This window comes from Cygnus olor, chromosome Z (assembly GCF_009769625.2).
Source record: "Cygnus olor isolate bCygOlo1 chromosome Z, bCygOlo1.pri.v2, whole genome shotgun sequence".
Taxonomy (NCBI): domain Eukaryota; kingdom Metazoa; phylum Chordata; class Aves; order Anseriformes; family Anatidae; genus Cygnus; species Cygnus olor.
In genome coordinates, this window is record NC_049198.1 from 69,497,784 (window position 1) to 69,520,426 (window position 22,643).

At 41.2% G+C, this 22,643-nt stretch overlaps 1 protein-coding gene across 30 annotated transcripts in view; it reads left to right on the top strand.

Annotated features, from left to right (window-relative positions):
• Window positions 1-22,643, top strand: part of ELAVL2 (ELAV like RNA binding protein 2) — a 93,915-nt gene that overhangs the window by 14,970 nt on the left and 56,302 nt on the right. For 3 of the 30 annotated variants that reach the window (XM_040541210.1, XM_040541215.1, XM_040541216.1), the window contains exon 1: window positions 10,952-10,975. The exons of 16 other annotated variants lie outside the window; for them this stretch is intronic. Coding sequence is in view for 7 of the 14 variants with exons in the window: in XM_040541197.1 (XP_040397131.1) it covers window positions 10,938-10,975 (38 nt within the window). In the remaining 7 variants the exon portion in view is untranslated. 11 more of the 30 variants (XM_040541197.1, XM_040541218.1, XM_040541196.1 and 8 more) reach the window with 7 other exon arrangements.

Here is a 22,643-nt window from a genome sequence, read left to right on the forward strand (position 1 = left end):
TGCAGTAAGGGTGATCTGGGACTAGAGTGAGGCTCCCCTGAGTAAGTCATTCTGTGAGTTGTTGAAGTAATTTCTGTGCGAATTAAGGAGATGGTGATTGAAGTAGCCAACATTGATTTAGCAAGGGTAAGTTGTGGAACACATCTTGGAAAGAAAGTCTGTGGATGAAGAGAGATGTTGTCTACCTTAAGTCTAACATGATAGCAGTCTCCTGCAGAATTCTTATAATAGCTTCAGCATATGAAGCTCTAGAGGGAGGGACAGCTAGATAGGTGGAAAATTGGTGGGAGTTTGGAGCTTGAAATGTAGTGGTTAATACTTCATGATACTTCATGATTTTTCTAGAGTTCCTGATTTTTCTAAAGGTTTGTTACAAGTTTTGTGGAGTCTGTGGCATCTAATGTATTTAATGTTTTTTTCATTGATCTAGAGGAGGGGAGAAAACTTGCCCTTACCAAGTTTGCAGGTAGCACCAACTGGGGGATGTGGTTGATACTCTCAAGAGTATGGCTACAGTCCAGAGAACCAGGGACTGGTGAGAGGAAGGGGCTAAGGAGAGGACCCTGTGCAATTCAGGCAGGATCAGGGCACAGACCTGCCCAGGGTAAGCAGAGATCCAGCAGCAGCACTGGTGGGGCTGGGGGCAGCTCTGGGGCAAAGGCCTTGTGCAGCAAGTGAGCAGGGCCAGAGAGGCTGGAGAGAAGGGAAAGCTTTGCACCTGCAAGGATGGTGGGGCTGTGGCTGACAGAGACAGTGTCATTTACCTCCTTGGAGGGTCTCTGTAATCACAGAAATCAGAATATCCTGAGCCAGAAGGGATCTGTGAGGATTGAGTCTAACGCCCTTCTCCATAGAAGGCAGCCTAAGAGTTAAACCATATAAAACCTGAAATTTATGCTGGTCTGAAAGACTGATCTGTCTGCCTGTGCCTGTTACATGCATTTATTAGAGGTATGAACTAAGGTATGGCAGAGTCCTTTGGTTTACTTCCTATAAAGCAAGCTCAATTCTGCTTTAAAAAAAAATCAAAAAAACCAACACCCATGTTTTCATAGCACAGTTGAAAGATCTTTGGGGTAAGTTAATGATTTGCTGTATCTGACAAAAAAAAAAAAAAACAACTAGAAGAGAGGCTATGGTAGGTAGGTATTGTGGTCAGATTCTGCTTTGTCATCTGTGCTCTTCAAGAGGTCATTGTTTTGGAAGATGTTCTGTAGCTTTTGGTCTCAGTTGACATAAGCTTCGTGTAGAGAATCTGACAACACCAAGATAACCAGTTTTGGGCCCCTCGCTACAAGAAGGACATGGAGGTGCTCGAGCAAGTCCAGAGAACGGCAGCGAAGCTGCTGAGGGGTCTGGAGAACAAGTCTTATGAGGAGCGGCTGAGGGAGCTGGGGTTGTTCAGCCTGGAGAAGAGGAGGCTCAGGGTGGACCTTATCGCACTCTACAGGTACCTTAAAGGAGGCTGTAGCGAGGTGGGGGTTGGTCTATTCTCCCACGTGCCTGGTGACAGGACGAGGTGGAGTGGGCTAAAGTTGTGCCAGGGGAGGTTTAGGTTGGATATTAGGAAGAACTTCTTTACTGAAAGGGTTGTTAGGCATTGGAGTGGGCTGCCCAGGGAAGTGGTTGAGTCGCCATCCCTGGAGGTCTTAAAAAGACGTTTAGATGTTGAACTTAGTGATATGATTTAGTGGAGGACTTGTTAGTGTTAGGTCAGAGGTTGGACTCATGATCGTGGAGGTCTGTTCCAACCTAGATGATTCTGTGATTCTGTAAAAATATTTTAAAAAGCAGAGATCCCAGCACAATGTGAATCTATTGGCTGTTCTTATATGAAGTGCCTTTCAAAGTGAAATTTAGTCCCTGATGCTGTTTAACAGTTGTAATACTACTTTAACAGGTTCCCTCTGTCCTCTCCTTCAGGCTACAGGTATTGAGGATACCAATTAGCAAGTATTGTTGTGTACTATGTGGGCAGCAGCCTTTCTGAATCCACTATACATTTGACTCATTGTTGAGCTTTACCCCAAGCGTTTTCCACAAATAGTAATAGAGTCAAATATTTTCTGAGGAGCTGGATGGTGCAGTTGGTTTGAGAGAAGAATTTATTTCTCTTCCTTGACCTAATCAAGAAATAAATACTGTGATCTGTCTGAACTTGTTTTTGTTTTCATGGTGGGGATCAGTTTAGAGGCAAACAGGCTGCATATTTAGAATCATAGTCTTCAGAGCCCTGTTAAAGCTGAAATGTGATGCACCTCTGCACAAACTGCTCTTGAGAGCAGTGGCTGTCGGAAACAGTTTCTGGAAATTCCTATAGGTGGTTTGGGGCCAAATAAGGATCCTTTGACAGCTGGATGTGGGGGTGCATTAGTGCTCCTTTCTGGGTAAGAACTGGGAAAGGTACTGGCCATCACTGACCCAGTTTGTGCCAACTGGAGGCTATTCCAAGTTGTTACTTGTGTATCGGTTTTAGTGTCCTTTGGCATTTTTCCTGGGAATATTAATACTGGTTCAGATGGCAAATGAGGTTTGGGGCATACTTCTAGGAGAACGTCTGAGCTCTGGCTAGCTTCAGGCTCTTTCAGAGGTGGGTCGTAGTGTCCTGTGGACCAGGGTATGGGCAGCATCCATCTTTGTTTGGAGCTGGCTTTAGTGCAGTGCACTAGGAGTAAGTGATGTGGTCAGTTGGGTTGAAGGACTGAAGGTGGCTGTAGTGATCAGGCTAAACCTGTTCATGTGACAACGTAGTGTAAATCTGGTTTGTTTTGTTACATCAAACTTAGATATCCCAGTTCTTCCACAGGTAACTTCTGCTTCATTTCCTGCTTTGTAATGGTCCCTAACTTCTAATTCAACAAGTAGAACTCATTTTGGTATTGTAAAGTTAAGTGGTAACTTAAACAGGGAAGGGAAAGAGCTAGCTGCTCTTTCACGCTTTCACGCAATAGAGAGACTCCGTGTAGAAAATAATAATAATAATAAAAGCTTTGTCTATAGCCATTTACTTCTGACAGTAACACTGCTGACATATCCTGCTTCCAGTTACAAGCTGGTAATGCTGTGGAAGAGGCATGGTGCTTACACTTTAACAGTATGTGGCCAAACTCTTTACAGCTTGTATATCTCAGTGCTATCTTGCTCTCTGTTTCTGTTATATAATACTGGGTGATCTCAGGAGGATTCGGATGCAGAGATGTAGTGAAGAACTCTTGTCATGAAAGGCATTGGTGAGGGCTGGGGAGAGATAGTAAGTATTTGAGGTATTGTCTCTGGCTCAGATATTTTAACAAGATAGCTGTCCTTGTTCCGTGTTTATTGCACTTCGCTGCAAAAAATTCTTAACTTGCAATGTGATGTGGACAATTTTATAGCCAGAGGGACTTGAAGGTAATGTTGATGGTTGGGCTTGATGACCCTGAAGATCTTTTCCAGCCTAGATGATTCTGTGATTCCTAACTTTTTTAGGACTTGGAGGTAGGAAGGAGTGGAATGCATGTTTAAGCAGCCTTTCCCAGTTTCTTCTATGGGATAAGCAAAGGTAGTCATGAAAACTACCTGGAAGATTATGGAGGACTGGAAAACTTGATTGTTCTAGAGTAAATGACTAGTGGTTGTGTTTCAGCTTCTTTGCTTTGATACTAGTGTGTTCTTCACTGCCCACAGTCCTTCGAGTGTGATGCGTACCTTGTGTGAGTAGCTGCTTACCTCACTTCTGGAGGCACTTCAAAATATGGATCCTAAACTGTCCTAATGGTGCGTTCTGGCTCATGGCCATTCATTCCAGTTAGCATTTGGGATTGTCTGTGCAGATCAAACCCAAAATGATTGCTCACTTCTATGGTCATATCACTTCAGATGCAAAAGATCTTAGAATATGAACAAGAAAGTATTCCCTTTAAAGGGAACACGAATTTAAAATTGCTTATGTCAGACTCTTGGTAACTACCCATTGTGGTGTTGAAGTGTCATTTCTTGTCATGAGCATGAGTGTAACTAGAATGTATAGAACTAAAACATTAGTTTTACTTAATGTTTGTCTAAGACAAGGGGATAAGTCTTGTTGTCCCTGCCTGCCTGACTCCCACTTTACCCAGAAGAAGCCACTTGCTCAGAACTTTAATTCTGAGAGAAGTTTTGTCTTGCTGGAGTTGAGTGAGGTAGACAAAAGAGGTGGTGCTGGTGCTAGGAAAGGTCAGGTCCAGCCATGCAGCCTAAATGTTGGAGTAACAATGTGTGGAGCCTTGTTCCATCAAGCTGCTGAATCTCATCTGAACTGGTATGGAGGAAATTTGAAAAGCCTGGAAAGAGACTGGTATAATAGGGAGGGAAAAAATCTCCAACTGTAATGGTTGGATGAAACTTTTGGCAGTCCTTGTTTAATACTTGTTCTATCAGTAGACGTTCACAGGTTGTTCTGCCACAGTAAATTCTGCGTAGTACCTGGGCAAGACCTGTGAACTCATACTTCCCAAGTGATGTCAAGAAGGAATCATATAAAAGGAATGCTTGATCACCCCCTTCTAAAGATGTCTGCCTGGGTTTTATGTGTTTTCAGACGAAGAATTGTAGCAATCATTTGATTTCTGAATAAAAAATAGCCTCTCTTCAAGGTCAGGTTCTGGAGTGAACCAGGGTGGTGTCATTGGTTTATTAACAAGAGTGGCATTTGGAATACATCTCTTCTGAGTGAGCAATCTGTATGGCTCTCCCTCTAAGAGCACACTTCACAGTAGATATCTGCAGTGTGTTTTCCTTTAACTGCTTTGCTGTTCCTTGATCAGGAAGTAGTTACGACTTATTGTGCTGTGTGGGTGTATCCAGAGCATAGCTTCTTGCTGGCTAATCAACATTTTTCAGCTTTTTTTGCATCACAAAACTAATCTTGCTCAAGCTAAATTTAACCACCCTTAAAACCTACAGCATAACTGCTGTGTATCAGTAAAACACCGCAGGAGATGGTGTATGAACTCAGACCTGTGCTTGTTTTGATCCATTCTTCATCCTTTACCCCATAAATATTTGAATAGGGAAAAGATTCCATAATGTACAAACTGTAAGTGATATGGTTTCAAGTATCTTCCACTTAATTTTGCAGGAAGCAGTGCATAACCTTCCATGAAGTTGTCTATCTTCCATGTAACTGTCTGATTTAGAGAAGGTGAGTGGAAACTGAGATACTTCAGGGCAGCCATGTTCATTATGGGGCTTACTGCCAACGAGCGAACAACTGAGATTGAAGTTTTGTTCTTTTCAGCCCATTAAAAACAAGATACTGTCTCTCATGCCTATGTTATCTTAGAAGATAGCTGTTTTACACTTACTTTCATGTAAATCTTAACGCTAAATTATGTAAGACGAGTCAAGAAGTAAAATGTGCACCACTGCTAGAGTTCCTGCTCGCCTGATGCTCTGTGCAGAGTTCCTAGAGGCAGCAGTGCCCACCTGTGAATAATTGTGGCTGGTTCTGATGATGTCTCTAATGGCAGTTTTCTCCCTCAGCACTAGCAAAGGCACTGATAAGAAAAAGGGCCACTGGTTATGCAGTACCAGGATTGTTCATGAGTTTAGTGTTTCTGCTCAGCTTTTAATTGGTCCTTGTGCATAATGTGTATGGCATTTGAAAACCCTATTCTGCATGGGGGGCGGGGGAGATAAGCCGAGTTCAGAACTTAGCACCTTATCAGTGGTAAAGTAGAGGTGCTATGTTTGTGCTTGGATGTCTAACTTCCTTCTTCGTTGTCCCTTCTTTCAACCTAGCTTGTGTAGAACAATAGTGTTTGTCTTGGTGAGATTCAGTTAATTATTTCTAGTTACAGTTTTATTAAAGCAGGCTCTTATGTGTTGGAGCAAGCATTTGTTGAAAGGTTGACTGTAGATACCAAGCTGGAAGTGATTTGATGGCTACCTTTGGTGCAGCTAAACTTGCTGAGTCACTTTGTCCTACAGCATTTTGAAACTGCATTGAAGTTTCTCGCTGTGGCATCCCTAGATGCAAGGATGGAGGGTGATGAGTGGCAAGCAAAAACATTGTCAACAGTGAACTAAAGTTAGAGGTGCTTGGTTGCTGCAGCACTGCAAGGGATGCTCTGCCAGAAGTACCTGAGTGTGTTCAGTCTTGCAAGTGCTCTGGATGATTTTACAGAACCACAGAATGGCTTGGGTTGGAAGGAATCTACCTTAAAGCTCATCTAGTTACAGCCCCCCTGCCATGGGCTGGGACACCTTCCACCAGACGAGGTTGCCCAAAGCCACATCCACCCTGGCCTTGTATTTCAGTATGACACAGCTGTAAAACTTAGTGCTTTCAGGAGATGACATCTGAGAGTGCGCGGTAAAGAATTTTGTAGGCAATATTTGATGTTTAGAGGGAAAAAAAATCACAGATAACCGGAACAGTGAACTTGTATGATGGATCAAGCAACAGTTGCTGTTCAAGGCAATTTCCTTCTGCTTCAATTCATTCCCAAGTGTGTGTTTTCCTTTTTATAGCTTGTGTACAACTGTTCCTTAACATTGAAGAATTCTTTTCTGAAGCCTCTGTAAAGGCATGACACATTTTGTCTGTCTCTATTTAATAAGGAAGCTGTCACAAACAGCCTCAAGGAGGTAGACCGTGCATTAGAAATGTCAGAGCAGAATTTTTGGAGATACAGCTTCTGATATATCAAATGCACGTCTTTTTTTTCAAAATTTTGAAGCATAAAGCTTTTTTTCAAACTTCCTTAGCAAGGAAGTTTGTTAATCTGTTAACTGGTTGAACGCAGTGGCTTCCCTAGAAGGTATGGGTAGTATTATCAGGACTACTGAAAGAAACATTGTTTTGATGTGGGTCTTTTATTTCTGTATGTATGCTGGAAACAATGGCAGGACTCTAAGCTTGGAGAGAAAATGGTGCTTAGTAGACAAAATGGGCTGTCCTGAGCCTAGGTTGGATGCTTTAACGTAAAAAAAACTTTCTGGAGTCTCATGTGAATTATTTCACCATTTATGCCTGCTAACTGAGCAAAAAGTATTTATTTTGCTTTACTATTGGTACCATTTGTAAGGGACAAGCTAAAGGTGTTACCACAGGACATGTGGCTCCCATATTCTTCCCCAGCATTTATGCGTATTATAACACAGTCCAACCCCGGCTTTAAGCAGGGTTATCTGTCTAGGACCAAGTCCAGATTGAGTTTTTAATTTTTCTTGCTCTGCCCAGAAAAATCCTCTGTGAGCTGTTTGTGTTTGGTGATGTTCACTGTGGAGGAAAGTTTTTATGCTTAAAGAAAGCTTCCTGTATTTTAAGTTTGCCTGTTACCTCTCTTTCTGCCACTGAAGGGTCTGGCTCAGTCTTCCTTCCTCCACTGCATCTGGTATTTGTACTGGTCTTACTAGTAAAGACCAAGATGATGAAGGCAGTTGAGTACCTCAGCCTTTTCCATCTCCATTGTCAGCAGGTTCTATGCCCCATGGAGCAGCAAGCCCACACTTTTTACAGTCTTCCTTCTTTGTCTTTCAAATCTCTGTTTTAAGTTGGCCAAAGTCTTCAGCAACACTACTAAGTTGAATTGCCTTCCACAGTTTTTAAAGTATGTGTTCTGTAATGGGCCAACTTGTTGGCACCAAAAAATAAAGAGCCATGACTTCAGTGCTTTTCCTTTTCTCTTCATTAGGATATAAGTGCTTGATTTTTAAGAGCTTCTCTTTTTACTGGCTGCTTCCAATTCTGCTTTACACTTACTGTCATCAACAGAGAGTAGAGATGTCCAAACCAAGTTGTTTTGATTGACTTACTGAGAAGTTACTGTGCTTCCCATCTTATCTAAGAGCACTTAATAACTGTGTGTTTAAAGATGCAATTTGGGGCAGTAGTTTGGAAGTATCTTGAGACTGGATGCACTGTGTGCCTGAAAATACCCATGGCGTAACTCAGCGCTGGTTTATCTTTTGTTGCCTCTGCAGGATTTGAGGCTATAATTGGAGACTGGTCGTGGTATAGAGTGCATGATTGTTTTTTGAAATTAGTATTTTATTCATAATTACTTTCCATACAGTGAGTTGCATAAGAGGGAAGAACTACTTACTGGGGATACGGTTTTCAGTAGGTCCTATATGTATGTTTTCAGCCAAGTCCTTGTTTTGAGGATTTAGCTGAAAAGAATGACTATGGTAAGAGGTCTAGATGATCTTTTAACCCTGTCAAAACTGCAGTGGAGTAGCAGTCTAATACAGGTCTGGAGTTTACTTCCCTCTCTTAGTATTTGTGGGAGGAACCTTCCACACTCTAAGCAATAGTTTACATTGATGTTGCCTGAAAAATATCTCTGGCTTTGTAAGAGGGGAGTAAAGTACATTATTGAACATGAATATCTAATAAGCTGGTGATTGGAGACAACTGATGGCTGAGTAAATTTGTACAAAGCTTGTCAACTTTGAGTCTGCAGAAGCTAGTGGTAGATCTCATGTTGGACTCTTGTTTCAGCTGTCTCTGTACTCTTTCTGCAAACTGACTGAGTGAATTGGGGGTAGGAGGTCTTTCATTTGCACAGTACTTTATAGACTCCTTAGAGGAAGCCATGTTTCCTATGTGGTTGGGCTTTACTGCTAACAAGTAATCCTCAAAGTTTAATCTGCATGTGGGACTGACAGGATTCTAGCGGAACCTGGAGTTACAGTAGTCACCTCTTAGAATGGCTAAAAGTGGCTGTTTTCTTTTTTTGGAAAGCTCGCTTTATTGTTGAGAACTATGGAATAAATCTTGTTTTATAATGGTATAATATTCCTTGGAAACTAATTGCATACTGGCATTTACCTTTTCTGTTTTTTTTGTTATTGCTTTTGTTTTGCATCCAGGTTACTACATGCTAGTTTTCCATGCCCATGAACTGAGTTACGAACAAAACCCATGGATTTTAAAGGCAAAGATCACTTGCTTGTTAGGATAGTACTTAATCTTAGTTTTCTGTCCAAATCTCTTAATCACTTTTGATGCTCTCAAGTGTTGCCTCATCCTAATTTCAATGCTGGTTCCTAATGGAGGAAAAGTAATGGCATTATTACTATATAGTAATACAAGTAATGGCACTGGAATCAAAGCATCATAGCTTTGTAAATCTGAGCTTAGCAAGAAGGTTTTGCAGTACTTCTCAATGTCATGACTTTAGAAGAGCTCTCCTTTTGCCCAGATAAGCATTGACAAGATCTGGGGGATAGAATGGTATAGCATGCCAAAGACATGATGGTTGGAGATAATCACTTTAGCTCTGCGAAGATGTAGTAGGGAATGACGTAGATCCTGGACAGCTCTTTTGTGTGAGAAAAGTCCTAGGAGTTTAAAAAACCAAAACAAATTCATTACTTCAATGCTCTTAGTGGACCAAAGCTTGTGAAGTGGAGTTGCTGTTCATAAGGTTTAAGCAAGAGTGAAGTAACTTGGACAGAAGCTCATCACCTCTTTGGCCTGAGGGATAGTTCGTGACACAAAGCCCCATGCTTTAACTTTGACTCAGATTGCTTCTGTTAAGTAGACAAAACAGCAGATGTTAGAAGATGCACTGGACCTGTGTATAGCAGTCTTTCTGAATAAGTCTGCAGACCTACAGCTTCAGGATGGTAACTGCAGTCGTCAGGTTCATTAATTTCTCTAATTCATCAGAAAAGCAGGCCTAGTGAGCACATCCAGACTTGCACGAATCTTTCTCTTAAGTCTTGAGCTCACAGGAGAACCAGCCATCTGTTTTAGGTTGTGCATAGCTGTCAGTGTTTAAATAACTTCGTTCTGTGCCAAAACTTTGCGTCTTGTGTACCAGTTGGGCTGAGCCTGGTGCGAAGAATAGAAAATGGATTTAAAAGCACGTTGCCAATCTGTACGAACATGAAGTGTTATGAGCTGAGGAAAAGTTACTATTTTGCACCTCATGTCCATTAACACTTCTAATAAGCTTGAGAATCATTCATTATGTGAGATTTCCTGATTGTGAGACAGTGCTACCCCTGTATGACAGATTGTGCTGAGGAGGAAGGTAAGGGTTTAACTCAGTGAGTTAATGTATTGAAAGAGATTCAGCATAAACAAATGTAAATGGCAGTGGGGGCACTCTAAAAACTGATTTGGTAAAAGGGTTTGGGTGGCATGGTATTTTGGGAAAGGCGAGGCCTGGTGAAGTATGCTGGTACAGCCTGGCACACGTTCATTTCTGTTTTGACGTAGAGTGTTTGTTCAGAAACCAGGTACGGCACATGGCATTCCGGTTAAGTCTGTGTCAAAACTTGGAGTTGAGTGCATGAAACTTCTGAGGAAGCAGGTGCTCTTAAAATACTTATTTTAAAAGTCAGAATAAGGGTGGGGACTGGACTTGGTTATTTATAAATGTCAGTCATCTCCTAATGAAAGCAAGTGTTTTTTAAAGTGTGATTTTTCCTGAAAGCATGCACAAGGAAGCTTTTAGAAGTGTCTTTTACCTGATCATTTCCCTACTGGAGTTGGGTGGCATAGTTGGTACTGGTACATGAAAGATTAAGAGAAGACTGCTTTAAAAAACAGCCCCCTGTTGCCCAGGTTTATTGGAGCAGTGCCAGGATGCAAGTGGTTTGCCTTGAACACTAATTAGATTTGAGATAAACTGATGACTGTTGTAATTGTCAGTAACTTTTGATGCCCCAAAATGGCTGCTGTTTATCACTGTCAAACTTGGGACTTCCCACTTCTGTGCAAATGCAGTATGGCTTGGGCTTCTGTTTTAAAAAAAAAAAATCACATGTGAAGAAAGCTGCCTTTGGGGTGGGTTAGAAGTGCAGGTGTAACTTTTCTCAAACCAACAATTCCTGAAGAGGGACCTGTAGGGCTGTTGGCTGCTCCATCTGATAGCGCTCTGAGCACTAGTTAACTACAGCATTGTTTTATTTTTTCCATCATTTGTGTCTTTGTTTACTGCTCATAAAGATGTAAGGGGATGTTGCAAAGCTATGAAACTCAGCACAGTGCCCTCAGGTACAAATGGATCCTTTGTGTGGCATCAGTGGTAAAGAGCTATTACAGTGTTTCAGAGGTGGGATGAAATAAGATGTTGAGTGAGGGTCTTTACAAATTCAAATGTTATTTCCTGGGTAATAGTATCTAGGGTTTGCATCAGCTGAAATCAGGTATATCTCTGTATTCTAATCATCTTTCAAGGGAATAATTTGAAAGTATATCACTGGGAATGTTGTTTGCTTTCTCTTGATTTAGGTCTTCCAGAGTTCTGTTTTTTGTTAATGCGTTGAAACAGAAAATACTCCAGCTCTTAGGGCAAGTATTATGAGAATAGTGTATATACTACTTTACAGAGCTGAACTTCAACTTTGGAAAACCTTTAGGAAACAAAAGATGTTATTGCTGGAGCAGTTAGAGAAGTTGAAACATGGTGGTTGGTGTCTGCAAGATGAGGCTTGCAGGTCTTCTTTGGTCTTCGATTTTCCCCTAGAGGATTTCTTTTGTAGCCTTATTGTGAAGTCTTTTCTAATTATTAAAATTCATTTAATGTGTTTGGTTTTGTTGTTGAATTCTGCTTTTTGCAGGTGACTATCCATTTGATGGACATTGGGATTAAGCATTCCCTTACATCCGCCTTTTTTCATCTAGTAACAGGATAAAGTTGCTATGATAAGTTTAGAAAGTCCCACAAAGTCCTCTAACTGGAGGAGTAGTACTGTATAAAACTGGTGTAGAATTTTGAGACTGGATGGAAGCATGCTTTATTTGGGAGCAGTGATATGACGGTCCTCTCAGTAATTCTAGGACTGTTAGTAGTACTATTGTTATGTCTAAAAGCCATTTCCTAGAAGCTGTTCAGACTCATCTCAGGAGGCTGTAAGGATTGATAACTGATAAAAAAAAAAAAAAAGGTAAATGAAATATTCAAATACACAAATCCTGAAAGTAGAAGATTGTAACTGAGGGCTCCCAGAGTCCTAGAGCTCACTGGTGGCATTTTGCTATTATCATGTAAAACACTAAACCAAATGAGTATGTCAGTTTTGACTTGGGATATTTTCCTATTTACCCTTTGAAGCTTCTACTTGTAAGTGTTATGAATTCAAGGCAGAGTATGGAGTTTCCAGTATAGTTTAGCAAAATGAGGAGCACCTGGTTTTTAGGTAGGAAAATGTGGTTTTGATATGAGATCTGACTGAATAAATTGTATATTCTGGTAGGTTTTTTGAGCCACAACACATTTTGCTCATGTGGCAGAATAACCTCCTCTCATTCTCCCTTTCTGCATTGGCTGTAAACTCTATTTGTATATCCTCCAGCACTTGGGTGGCAAATTTAGGAAACACCTGTGCAAGTGCTGAATTAATTCTCCCTGGGAACTTGACCCATGCTCTGTTACTGTTCTGCAGTCTTGCGCAGCACCAGTGTTAGGGATTGCAGCTTTGTGGGGTGAAGGAGTTCGTCTTATGGAGGTGGTAGGCAAAGAGCGTTTTATTCCGTAATATGCTCCCGTGATCGTGTGCTGCTGAATCACTTGCAAACACTTAATTGAAAACCAGAAGAAGCAAGCAGTCCCAGGAGCAGATCAGCCAGGGGTGAGCAGAATCTGCCAGGTCAGTTTACATGGTTGCAATTTGTTCTGGGTCAAGTAATGCCCTTGTAATGCACTTGCAAAACAGTTGATGCCACTTTTTCCCACTTGCTTGTTGAGTGGGCTCTCTCAGCCTGCTGAATCACTTCTACTGCTTACTCCTTTCTGAGGTCTGTTGAGAGATCCATGCTGCTTCTTCTCTGCCACCTGTCTTCAGTTAACTGCAGAACTCCACCCCCAGAGTCATACCTCTTAGTGCTTCAGAGAAGAATCTTCCTAATAATGTTAGTCTGTGTTGATAATCCTCTTACCATAGTGGATTTGGTAGAAAAATATAACAATTTGTACTTTGCATAAGCAAATTAGAGTGTAACAGACTGGTGTGACAGCTGGGAGACTGCACCACTTACTGTTTTTTTTAAATATTGGAACTAAGGTTGGCTTTTTCCCCTCCATCATTTTATAGTAGTTTCTGCTTTATTGTTCAAGAATGGTTTCTCATACAGCAATGTTTTTGATGGTTTGGGGAACCTGGGACCTGTGTGTGTATGGAAATGCTGTGTTCTGTAGGATGGCTATGAGAAGATGTTTCACTAAACAGGTCATGATAGCATCATAGCACTTCCTGAGTTGGAAGGGATCATTGAGTCCAACTCCTGGCTCCGCACAGGACCACCCAAAAATCTGACCCAGATGTCTGACAGCGCTGTCCGAACACTTCTTGATCTCTGGCAGCTCGGTGCTGTGCCCACTGCCCTGGGGAGCCTGTCCCAGTGCCCGACCACCCTCTGGGCGCAGAACCTTTCCCTAACCCCCAGCCTGACCCTCCCCTGTCCCAGCTCCATGCCGTTCCCTCGGGTCCTGTCGCTGTCCCCAGAGAGCAGAGCTCAGCGCCTGCCCCTCCGCTCCCCTCGTGAGGGAGCTGCAGGCCGCCATGAGGCCTCCCCTCGGCCTGCTCCGCTCTGGGCTGAGCAAACCCAGGGACCTCAGCTGCTCCTCATGTATCTTCCCCTCCAGGCTTTTCACCATCTTAGTTGCCTTCCTGTGGATGCTCACTAATAGCTTTACATCCTTCTTGTATTGTGCTCAAAACTGCCCACAGAACTCAGATTTTTGATATTCTTGTTGAATAGAACATAAATGTTTTTGGTGCTTTGTGAAAATCAAAAGAGAATGGAAATTAAAGAATAATGTTAGGGGAAATAGTCTTTCTAATTTTAGGCTGTAGTGCTTGGGTTAGTCAGCCTGCTTCTGAAGTACGTTGTCTCTTCAGCTGAAGGACTTAAGGTGCTGCTGCTGATGTGTTACAGCTTGGTGTGGTTGATCTACCTCATCTTTGGCTTACTTGACTTGCTTCTGAAGGGTTTACTTAAGGATACTGACTTCATCAGTCAAAGGAAGTATGCAATTAAGTAAAAAGCTTGAAGCATTCTGTAGCACTAACAACAACGGGTTTGTTGTTAGGCTTCCTGGAACAAAATACTTTTTTTTGCCTTCCCTCTTCTTTTCATGTCTCCTCAGAGTGGATCTGTGAATCGTTCCATGCCTTAAATGCTACTGCAAAACAAGGAATGCAGCTGTCAGGAATAAATCATCTTAGTCTATAGTCTTAGCTTAGTCACAGATTTAGAGTGTACTGTACACTCATGTTCTTCTAAGTCTTGCACACAGTTCTGTGTGGGAATCCCTAAATGATTTTTTTGTAGATTGCTTGGTTCTTAACCAGTATTTGTCAGAGTTGCATCAAGACTCTTACTTTTAGATTGCCCATAGTCTCCTGCTGGAAAAGATAATCATAGTTCTGCAGGCAGCTTGGTTGTTCACCTGATTCCAGCATGGCTGACAAATCCCTGTGTTGAAGTCTGTGTATGAGTTAGCCTCATGGGACAGAGGACTGCTGTTTTTCATTGCATGAAGCAGGTGAGTACTTGAGGGACTGAAGGATAGACAAGTTCTGCAGCAGCAGTGAACATACCAGGCAGCGTATGCTGTTTGATACTCCCATGGTGATGTATCCAAGAGATAATTAAACATGCCAGTGTTGTCTTGCTGCCCTTGCATGCTTAGCCTCACTGCAGAGATAGTTCAGTATCTGATGCTGAGGACAGCCAGCTGAAGGATGCTGGTATGTTGGAGAGTGTTCAGCTCATGAGCTCTGGGTTATGTTGCCTGTATTGTAGTAGTAAGCATTTTGTGGTTCATTAGATGCAGTTGCAGTGAATTAGAACTAGCCTAAATACAACTCAGTGGATCTGCTTTGGATGCTCCAAGTATTCTGGTCAAAAGGTACAGGCTTGCTTTTTCCTTTGAGTTGGGTACTTACAAGGAAGACTTGCAAGCTGAATGTACTTTGAAGGGGAAGTACAGTTTTTGAATCTGAGCTCTGTTCTAAAAATGATCCCAACTTGCCTTTCCTTTATGCAAAAGATAAAAATCAGCTGAGGAGCTGGTAGTTTGGAGACACCCATGTGATTTCTCTAACCTCTGATACTTAACAGGCTAAAAATAGCTACCATATGGAATGTCTTTTTTGTGAGGATAGTCTCTGCTACTTGAGAAACTTTGTTTGAGCACTTTCTGTACCTAAACATTTTTAGCTATTTCATCAGCTAGATAAAATCCTCATACAGCTTTGAGAGCTGCTGTCATTGTCTGCAGATCTAGGAGGAAAGGAAGTTTTCTTGGAACTTAGTAAGGGGTTGATATGGCGGCATTCTGCCTTTGATCTTTTTTCTACTCCTCTAGATCCCAGTTAAAAACAAAATGCAAAAAAAGACCCTTTTCTTAAACCAATGAAAAGTATAGCATTTTAATCTTAATTCTTGACTTGTTTGTTCCAAGCTTCTGTTACAGTTGTGTAAGCCTTTAGCAACTTACTGAGAACTTCTGAATAATTGTCACTGAAACAATATTCCTGACAAACTATACTAAATTTAGTTGTTTTTGCTGCTTTAGGAACTTGCTACTTCATAAACTGCTGAGAGAAGTAAGAGAATTTGATACTTGCATATGCTGAGTCCATTCTCCAGTAAGCTGTTTGTATGCAAACAGTATAATCCTTAAAGAGCAGTTGCATGCTTCTTTGCACTGTGAAGAAGGCAAAATCTAAACTTACTACATCTTGTGTTATGCAAGTTTGTACTAGTATGTGTAACTTATTTGGTATTTTTCTGTTGGCAGCTTGTGGTATGTTTGGGACAGAGTAGGAAACAACACTTACTGGTCTACTTCTTACAAGTTAGAAATCATTTTTGTACTGCAAGCTTTTTTGGTCATCAGTCAAGTGATGCTTGATGAAAGGTCTTTAGTGTCAGGGTGCTGCTTTTCATGTTCTACTTGTGTGGTGTCCTGATTTCATCCTCCTTTTGTCTGTGTCTGTCTCGATGGCGTGGAGTTTCTGTAAAGTGACTGTAAGCACCTTTTTCATGGTTCATGCCTTTAACTTTTCCAGCCTTACCCCGAGCTGGCTTTTCTAAGTCTTTGCAATATCAGGCTCCGCAGCTTTTGTATGGTTATATGACCTGCTGTCATGACTCTCAAACCACTGTTCTGTTAATATTTTTTTCAGTAAACTGAATACCTTACAGCTGCGGATACAGCTACTGCTAACCCTAGGCACTCTTGTCCTTCCCTGGATGTGCTCTCTGCCTGGAGTAAAACAGGTATAAAACTCGTGAATTAACACTATACATTGGCTGAGAACTTGCAGGTCTTTCAGCACAAGTGTTGTCTTGCAGAGCTGACCTGAAGGTGACTTGTGGTACCCACACATTTTATATAGTATTTAAATCAGATTTGCTGTAAAAGAGCTTTAAATTCCCTTTTCCTTATTGCTGTTGCTAGTAAGCATAGTTGAGCTTTTTCTACTGTTTTTTACCCCAAAACATCACAAAGCAAGGAGTAAACTTTGGAAGGCTGAAGGTTCAGTGTTGACTGAAAGGTCTGATACAGAATTGTGTGACTTTCTTGCAGAGTGAAAGAAAGAAATGACCCTCCTGTTTGACTTCTGAGTTAATTTAAAAATAACTTCTGTTACTGTTCTTTAATGTTCTGCCTATTTAGTGGGAGAGTGATACACAGTTTTGATCTTTCAGGCAGAGATGTGTGGGTTACTGGTATTGGGGCTTCAGATCTAGAGATGCTGGTCTGTACGTTAGGAGATAGATGAAAGATAGTTCCAATAAATTTTGACTCTTTGATACTGGGGAGGAGGCAGAATGATAACACTACTTCAAAGAAAAATGTTTTCCTAGAAGTCACTCATACTCAGTGTGAAAATGAAAAATCCTGGCTTTCTGGCAGTGAGACAATATAGCACTTCGTACCTACTGACTCCTTTCAGATTTTGGCCATCCTGACCTCTAAGTATTTGAGTTCGCTTCCAAATGTGAATGATAAGATTTTGTCTGTGTTCTTAGTTTTTTGTTTTGTCTGTTCTTAGTTACGCTATTCTTTTAAAAGCTCACATTTAAAACATAGGCAGCAGATTAAATGAACAGCCTGTCCAAATAGTGTGGAGTAGAAGAGTTTTCTTCCAGACATGCCTTCTTTTTGAGCTACACCATGCTGATACCTAATGAAACAGCCTTTTTCAAACTTGGAGCTGGTACTTGCTACAATTTATTGAAGAATCTGTTCTAACACAGTCTGGATCGCACTGTTCAGAAACTGGGATCTGTGTTTTTCCCTGTAGTATTTGAACTTTCAAGTTAAGTGTAAATGCCCTTTAAAGCTGTTTTGAGACTCCTGTGTCATGGAAGGTGTGATCATACAGGACAGTATAAGGACCCACATCTGATATCTGCAAGACCTTTAATACTGTGACAGTAGCTTTTGTTAAGAATTTGCCATGGCACTGAATTTTCCATGACACTGACTCCTTTGGTCTGCTGTGAGCATGTCTCCAGTGCTTAGTTTTCATGATTTTTTTTCTGCTGTAGTAAAACACATTCTTGACTTAGTGATGAAGTGTATCTGCAGGCACCACATACTTCAGGAAATTGAGTATAAACCTCAGTGTAAACCACCATCTTTTTGCAAGGTATAAGTGCTAGGAGGGGAAGACACGTGCTATTTCAAAGCAGTCATTATTAGGAACTTACGGATGCCCTTGTTTTGCAAGACGTTCTGTTCCTCTGGTCCCATACCTTCTCCAAGGTATAATCACCCTGTGAAAGTGACTTGATGCTGCTTTGAAAGTACTTTATTATAATGAAACAAAGACCAAAGCTCCCAAATTCAGGTTCCTGTCTCCATGTCAGAAGAATGTCACACCATAGGTCCACCATGGGATTTGAGGTACTCATCACTTGACAAAGGTCAGTTTTTGGGTGTCATGGCAAATAATGTGGTTTGACAGGTCTGCAATAAAAGGTGGTAGAGAGGAACAAGGTCTTAACTTCCTCATAGCAAATGTGGGTGCTGGATGAACAGAGCTGCCCACCCATGCCTCAGAGTCAGTGCGTGGCTTCAGTGAAATACCAAGTAAAAACATGTAGGTTATCCCTTGCAAGAAACAAGGTCAGATCATGTTAGCATCATATCTTCTACCTGTTGATGTCCCCAAGGTAAAAGCCTGTTTTCTGTTTTACGTCTCATTTCTCCAGCCAGGCTCATTTTTATTGTGTAGGATGTGTTACAGAGGGGTTTTTGATGGGGCATAGAGAACTTCATAGCACTTGATGTGCATTCACAAAGGCAGGAAAGTATAGGTATTCAGGGCTGTGTGCTGTTAGATTGACTTTGCTCTTGCTTTCATGCTGTGCTGTACTTCTCACCAACTTTTTGATCAATTCTTTTGCTTTTCCTTCAATATTAAAGTTTGAAGATGTGCACAAGAGAATAACATGAATTGGGAAAGATACATTTAAGCATACGTGGGAGCTCAGCAGTGTTGCATGTCCACGATGTCTGTTTCTTTAGTTACTGATTTAGGTGTATAATTAATGTTACTATGAAATGGGTTATTGCTTCAGGCTTTTGATGCAGAAATATCCTAATACAGCTAAGTCAGCCTTTCAAAACTCATTAGAAAATGAGCTAACCTAGAATTTGCCATTATGTTTAGATTTCATAACTTGTATATACAATTTTCAGTGGGTTGGACACAGATAAGAGATGTCTATTGCATAAATATATCAGGTGGAAGTTCTAATAGGCTTGAATATAATGTCCAAGGTACTGCATGAAATCATACAGCATAAGAATAAAAGAGCAATCTGCAGGTTAGCCTATAAGGAGCAAGGGCATCTTCAGTCAATTTTGTACCATTTAGTTTTCATGGAAATTGAAGTACTGGAAAACACTAGAGATGGAAGATAAATTAGATATGACTCAATGAGCAAAAGGTTAAGAGAGAGCTGAAGTGTATGGAAGCCACATGGCCCCAGAAATGTAATATTTTCTGGTCAGAATGAGATAATATCTGTATTAATGATGATTTATCTAATTCTTAGACTTAACAAAGGGTTCTGGCATCTTGACTGTGCTTCTGTTCTTGAATTTCTGTTTGCATAGCAATTCGCATCCTTAGAGGTCAAATCTGCAGACTTGAGTCAGCACAGAAATCATACTCTAAGTGCAAGATTATTTTAAAATAGGAAAATTACTCTCTCTCCATTTTTAGGTGGATTATACAAATTAAAAAATTGTGCATAAGTCATCACAGTGCAGCATATGGATCTGTCATGTTATATCTGTGTTGCATTATTCATTACTTGTATATCTGGATTAAGAAATGAAGTTTTCTTCATCTGCTACTGTGAAAGTCTGCATTCATGGGACTGCAGTGATTTCCTACTCCTGGTGGAGCAGGCAGGGTGGAGTGTCACAGCTGTGTTTAAGATTGTTTTTCTTAAGTGATTATTAACTTCAGGTGATAAAGAATGCTACTCAGACTAGGTGTTCAGAGTAAAATGCAAGAAGAGTCTGACTTTGGCCATATTTGTTCACATTCATTGTGGATTGTCTGAGAACAATGGCTTGTTCAAGTTTCCACTCCTACATTTCTGTATGTTTTCAATAAGTCTTTTTTTTGGAAGCAAAGTAATGGGAGCCTCACAGGTGTAGGTGAAGTTTGAACATCTCTTGGCTCTAAGGGGGAAGAAATGCTGACTGAAGAGTATTTTGGTTTGAGCAGTGTCCTTTTTGCTTTGATTCTACCCCATGCCCATTGGGGGGGGGGGGGGGGGTAGAATTCCACCACACACACAATCTTGGGGAATTGTGCAGCTCTAGTCAATTGGTGCCACATCTCTATTTTTAGGTCTTCTACCTAGGAAAACTAGAGATTTAATATTTTAAAAAAAACAGAGCCGCTAAAAGAAATGCATTGAAGTAGTCCTTGTGTAAGGATGTAGCAGCAAAGCACAAATTAAGGCTGGTTTCCTTTTCCCTTCACCTTTAGGGTGAATTTTAAAGGTGAAAACCCAGCATTTTTAGCTTTCAGGTTTAGAAAGGACAACCTTTATTTCTCAACTTTTCCCTTGTTATGGTTCTCAAGGAGGAAATGGTTTTTATTCAGCCTCTTTAAATTGTCAATCCAGGAGTAAGTATTCAGCAAAGCTACACCTCCTGCAGCTTCACCTTTTAGTTTTAACTTAAGCCATTATCTTAGCTATCCCAAGGCTTTCCACGGCATGGAGGCTTTCCTGAACAAAAGCGACTTGTTTCTGTGTGTATTTAATTGTGCATGATTTAGTTTGACGCGAACACCTCTCCACGTTGCGCACGCGTTGTGCTTGGTACCATTTTCAGAGCCAAGAGATGGAGGCAGTGTCATCATGGCTCTGTCTGTTCCCTGGCGATCGAGGTCAGCAACAGCATCCTGGTGCTCATGCTTTCTGCTGCTGTCCCAGCCTACTGTTGTGAAAAAGTGGAGGGGTGCAGGAGTTTCACTAATGCTTCCTGGCCCTGTTGCACTGCTGGTGATGGGAAGAGTGAGGCACAAAACCTTCTGTCACGATTCCTTCAGGGAGAGGAGTGGGAGGTTACTTGAGGGCCATCTGCCACTCCATCTAGACGCATGCCTTCCTAATCAGAAAGAAGCTATTCTCAAAGTTTTTAAATGTTTTTAACTTTCTTTTCAATTTGACTGTTTCTTGAGTCAAGCTAAACTGTTTTGCTTTTTCCTGGCTATTGGTAAAAATAAGTAGCTTTTTTCAGGGTAGCCTCAGCTATTGGAATTGCCAGTGGGGCATGAACTTTGAACTGAAGTGAGTGAGTTTCATAGCCCAAACCAAAGGGTAAGGTAAATACTCAAACTGTATTGGGCATCCCAGCCAGTTCAGGTGGAGCAGTAACTGTCTAAAAGAGGATGATGACTTTGAAAACCCTTCAGGATATCAGAGTGATGTTATGTATGTCTTTGAAGAGTCCAGGTTGTCTTATTGGGCCCCATTGAGTCTTGGGTTTCTATTTTTGTATTCACAGCAGGCTCAAGAGGACTGCAGATGTTTGTGTAAGGCTGAAGGGACATGTCTGCAGTAAGAGACTACTCAAGTTTTAACTTAACTGCAGAATGCATGTGCATGTGACAGGATTGCTTTGCCTTAGTGCTTTGCTAGAGGCTGGGAGCAGCACATGAGACTGAGACAGCATGGGCCAATGGCTAAATGAGTAAGAGCAAAATCACCTCTGTAGTTAGCACGATATTGTGGGTGGTGGTGTACAGTTGAAAGGTCTGAGTGTATCCTTTGCTTTAAATAAGTATTATTCAAAGCATTGATCAAGCCTGATACTGTTCCCAGCTTGTTGGAGGTTTGTGATCTGTTCCAGGACTGAACGTCTGTCCTGTGTAATCTGTTGATAATTTTGGTGGCACTTAAGCTCACATCCACAATATTGGTTTTGCTCAGACAGACCCAACTTGACATTTAGCTAAGGTTCTCAATATAATAAATGTAACTGTTTGTCCTTGGCTGGCCTAAACTTTCTTTAAAGGAAAGCAGTGAAAAGTACAGTTCTGTGTTGGGTTCTTTCATCCTGTGTGTCAGCTAATGTTGAGGCTTTCTTGCTCTGGGAATAGTTATGTTGTTAGAAGTGGCTGTGTCTCTAGATTGACCTGAATAATTAGGAATGTATAGTTTTACTTTATCAGTCTCACTTGAACTGATCACTTAACAGAGTGCAGGTGTTAGAGAAAAGTGTTAGCAGTGATATTTCTACTGTGACTTCTAAGGTATCTCTAACTGCCCTGCCCACCTCTCCCACAGCAGTTTATCAGTAATTGCAGTCAAACAGAGCTCTTGTGTGGTGTCCAAATCAGCCTCTTGTCAAACAGTGTCTTCACCTTGTTGTTCTTGTGCTGCTTTTTCAGAGCTGCTTACCAATCTGTTATGCTGGCTTCTTTCTTCATGCAGTAGCTGTTAGTGCAGCAGTGTTGTTTAGAGCAGCTGATAGGTTCTTTGGCTTATATAGATTACTGACTTTCCAAAAGTATTGCTTCACATGTGGAGACACTTCTCTAGTTCAGGTATACATTTTTAGTGTTCCCCATATCTTTTTTTACCTTCAAAAGATGACTTGACCGTTCTTTTTCTGTCCTTTTAGTGCTGTTACCAGAGCTGTCAGCCCATTTCCTGGTAGCAGACTTCGTGTCTGTGTTGATGGCAGAGTCTCGTTCAACTATCCAGAATTGTTCACTTGTTTTCTCATTGCCTACCTGGAGTGGGCAAATGTATCTAGCTGCTTCTTTGTTGTTGCCAAAAGCTTCTACAGATGAGTTTCTTCTGCGCCAGTCAGAAGGATAAATGAAAATCCTCTTGTTTACATCCCATATGCCTTTTTTATATCTATCTTGGGTCTTTGATCTCTTTCTCACCCTGCCTTTGCTGAGGCCACGGGGTAGTTCAGCAGTGCTACTTTGTCAGCTATGTATACCAGAGCCAATGTGGTAAGGTTTCCCCTCTAAACCAGTCACCTTAGAGAGTGTGCATGGTTAGTTTTTTCTTGTTATATAGCGACTACTCTCCTTTCTGGTCTTACAGTTGCCCATGTTTACATTAATAACTTAAATTACTTTGAAAACTTTACGAGTGCCTTATTATCAGAAGCTAATTCCAAGTTTTCTTTGAGCTTTTGGGGGCTTTGATTAAT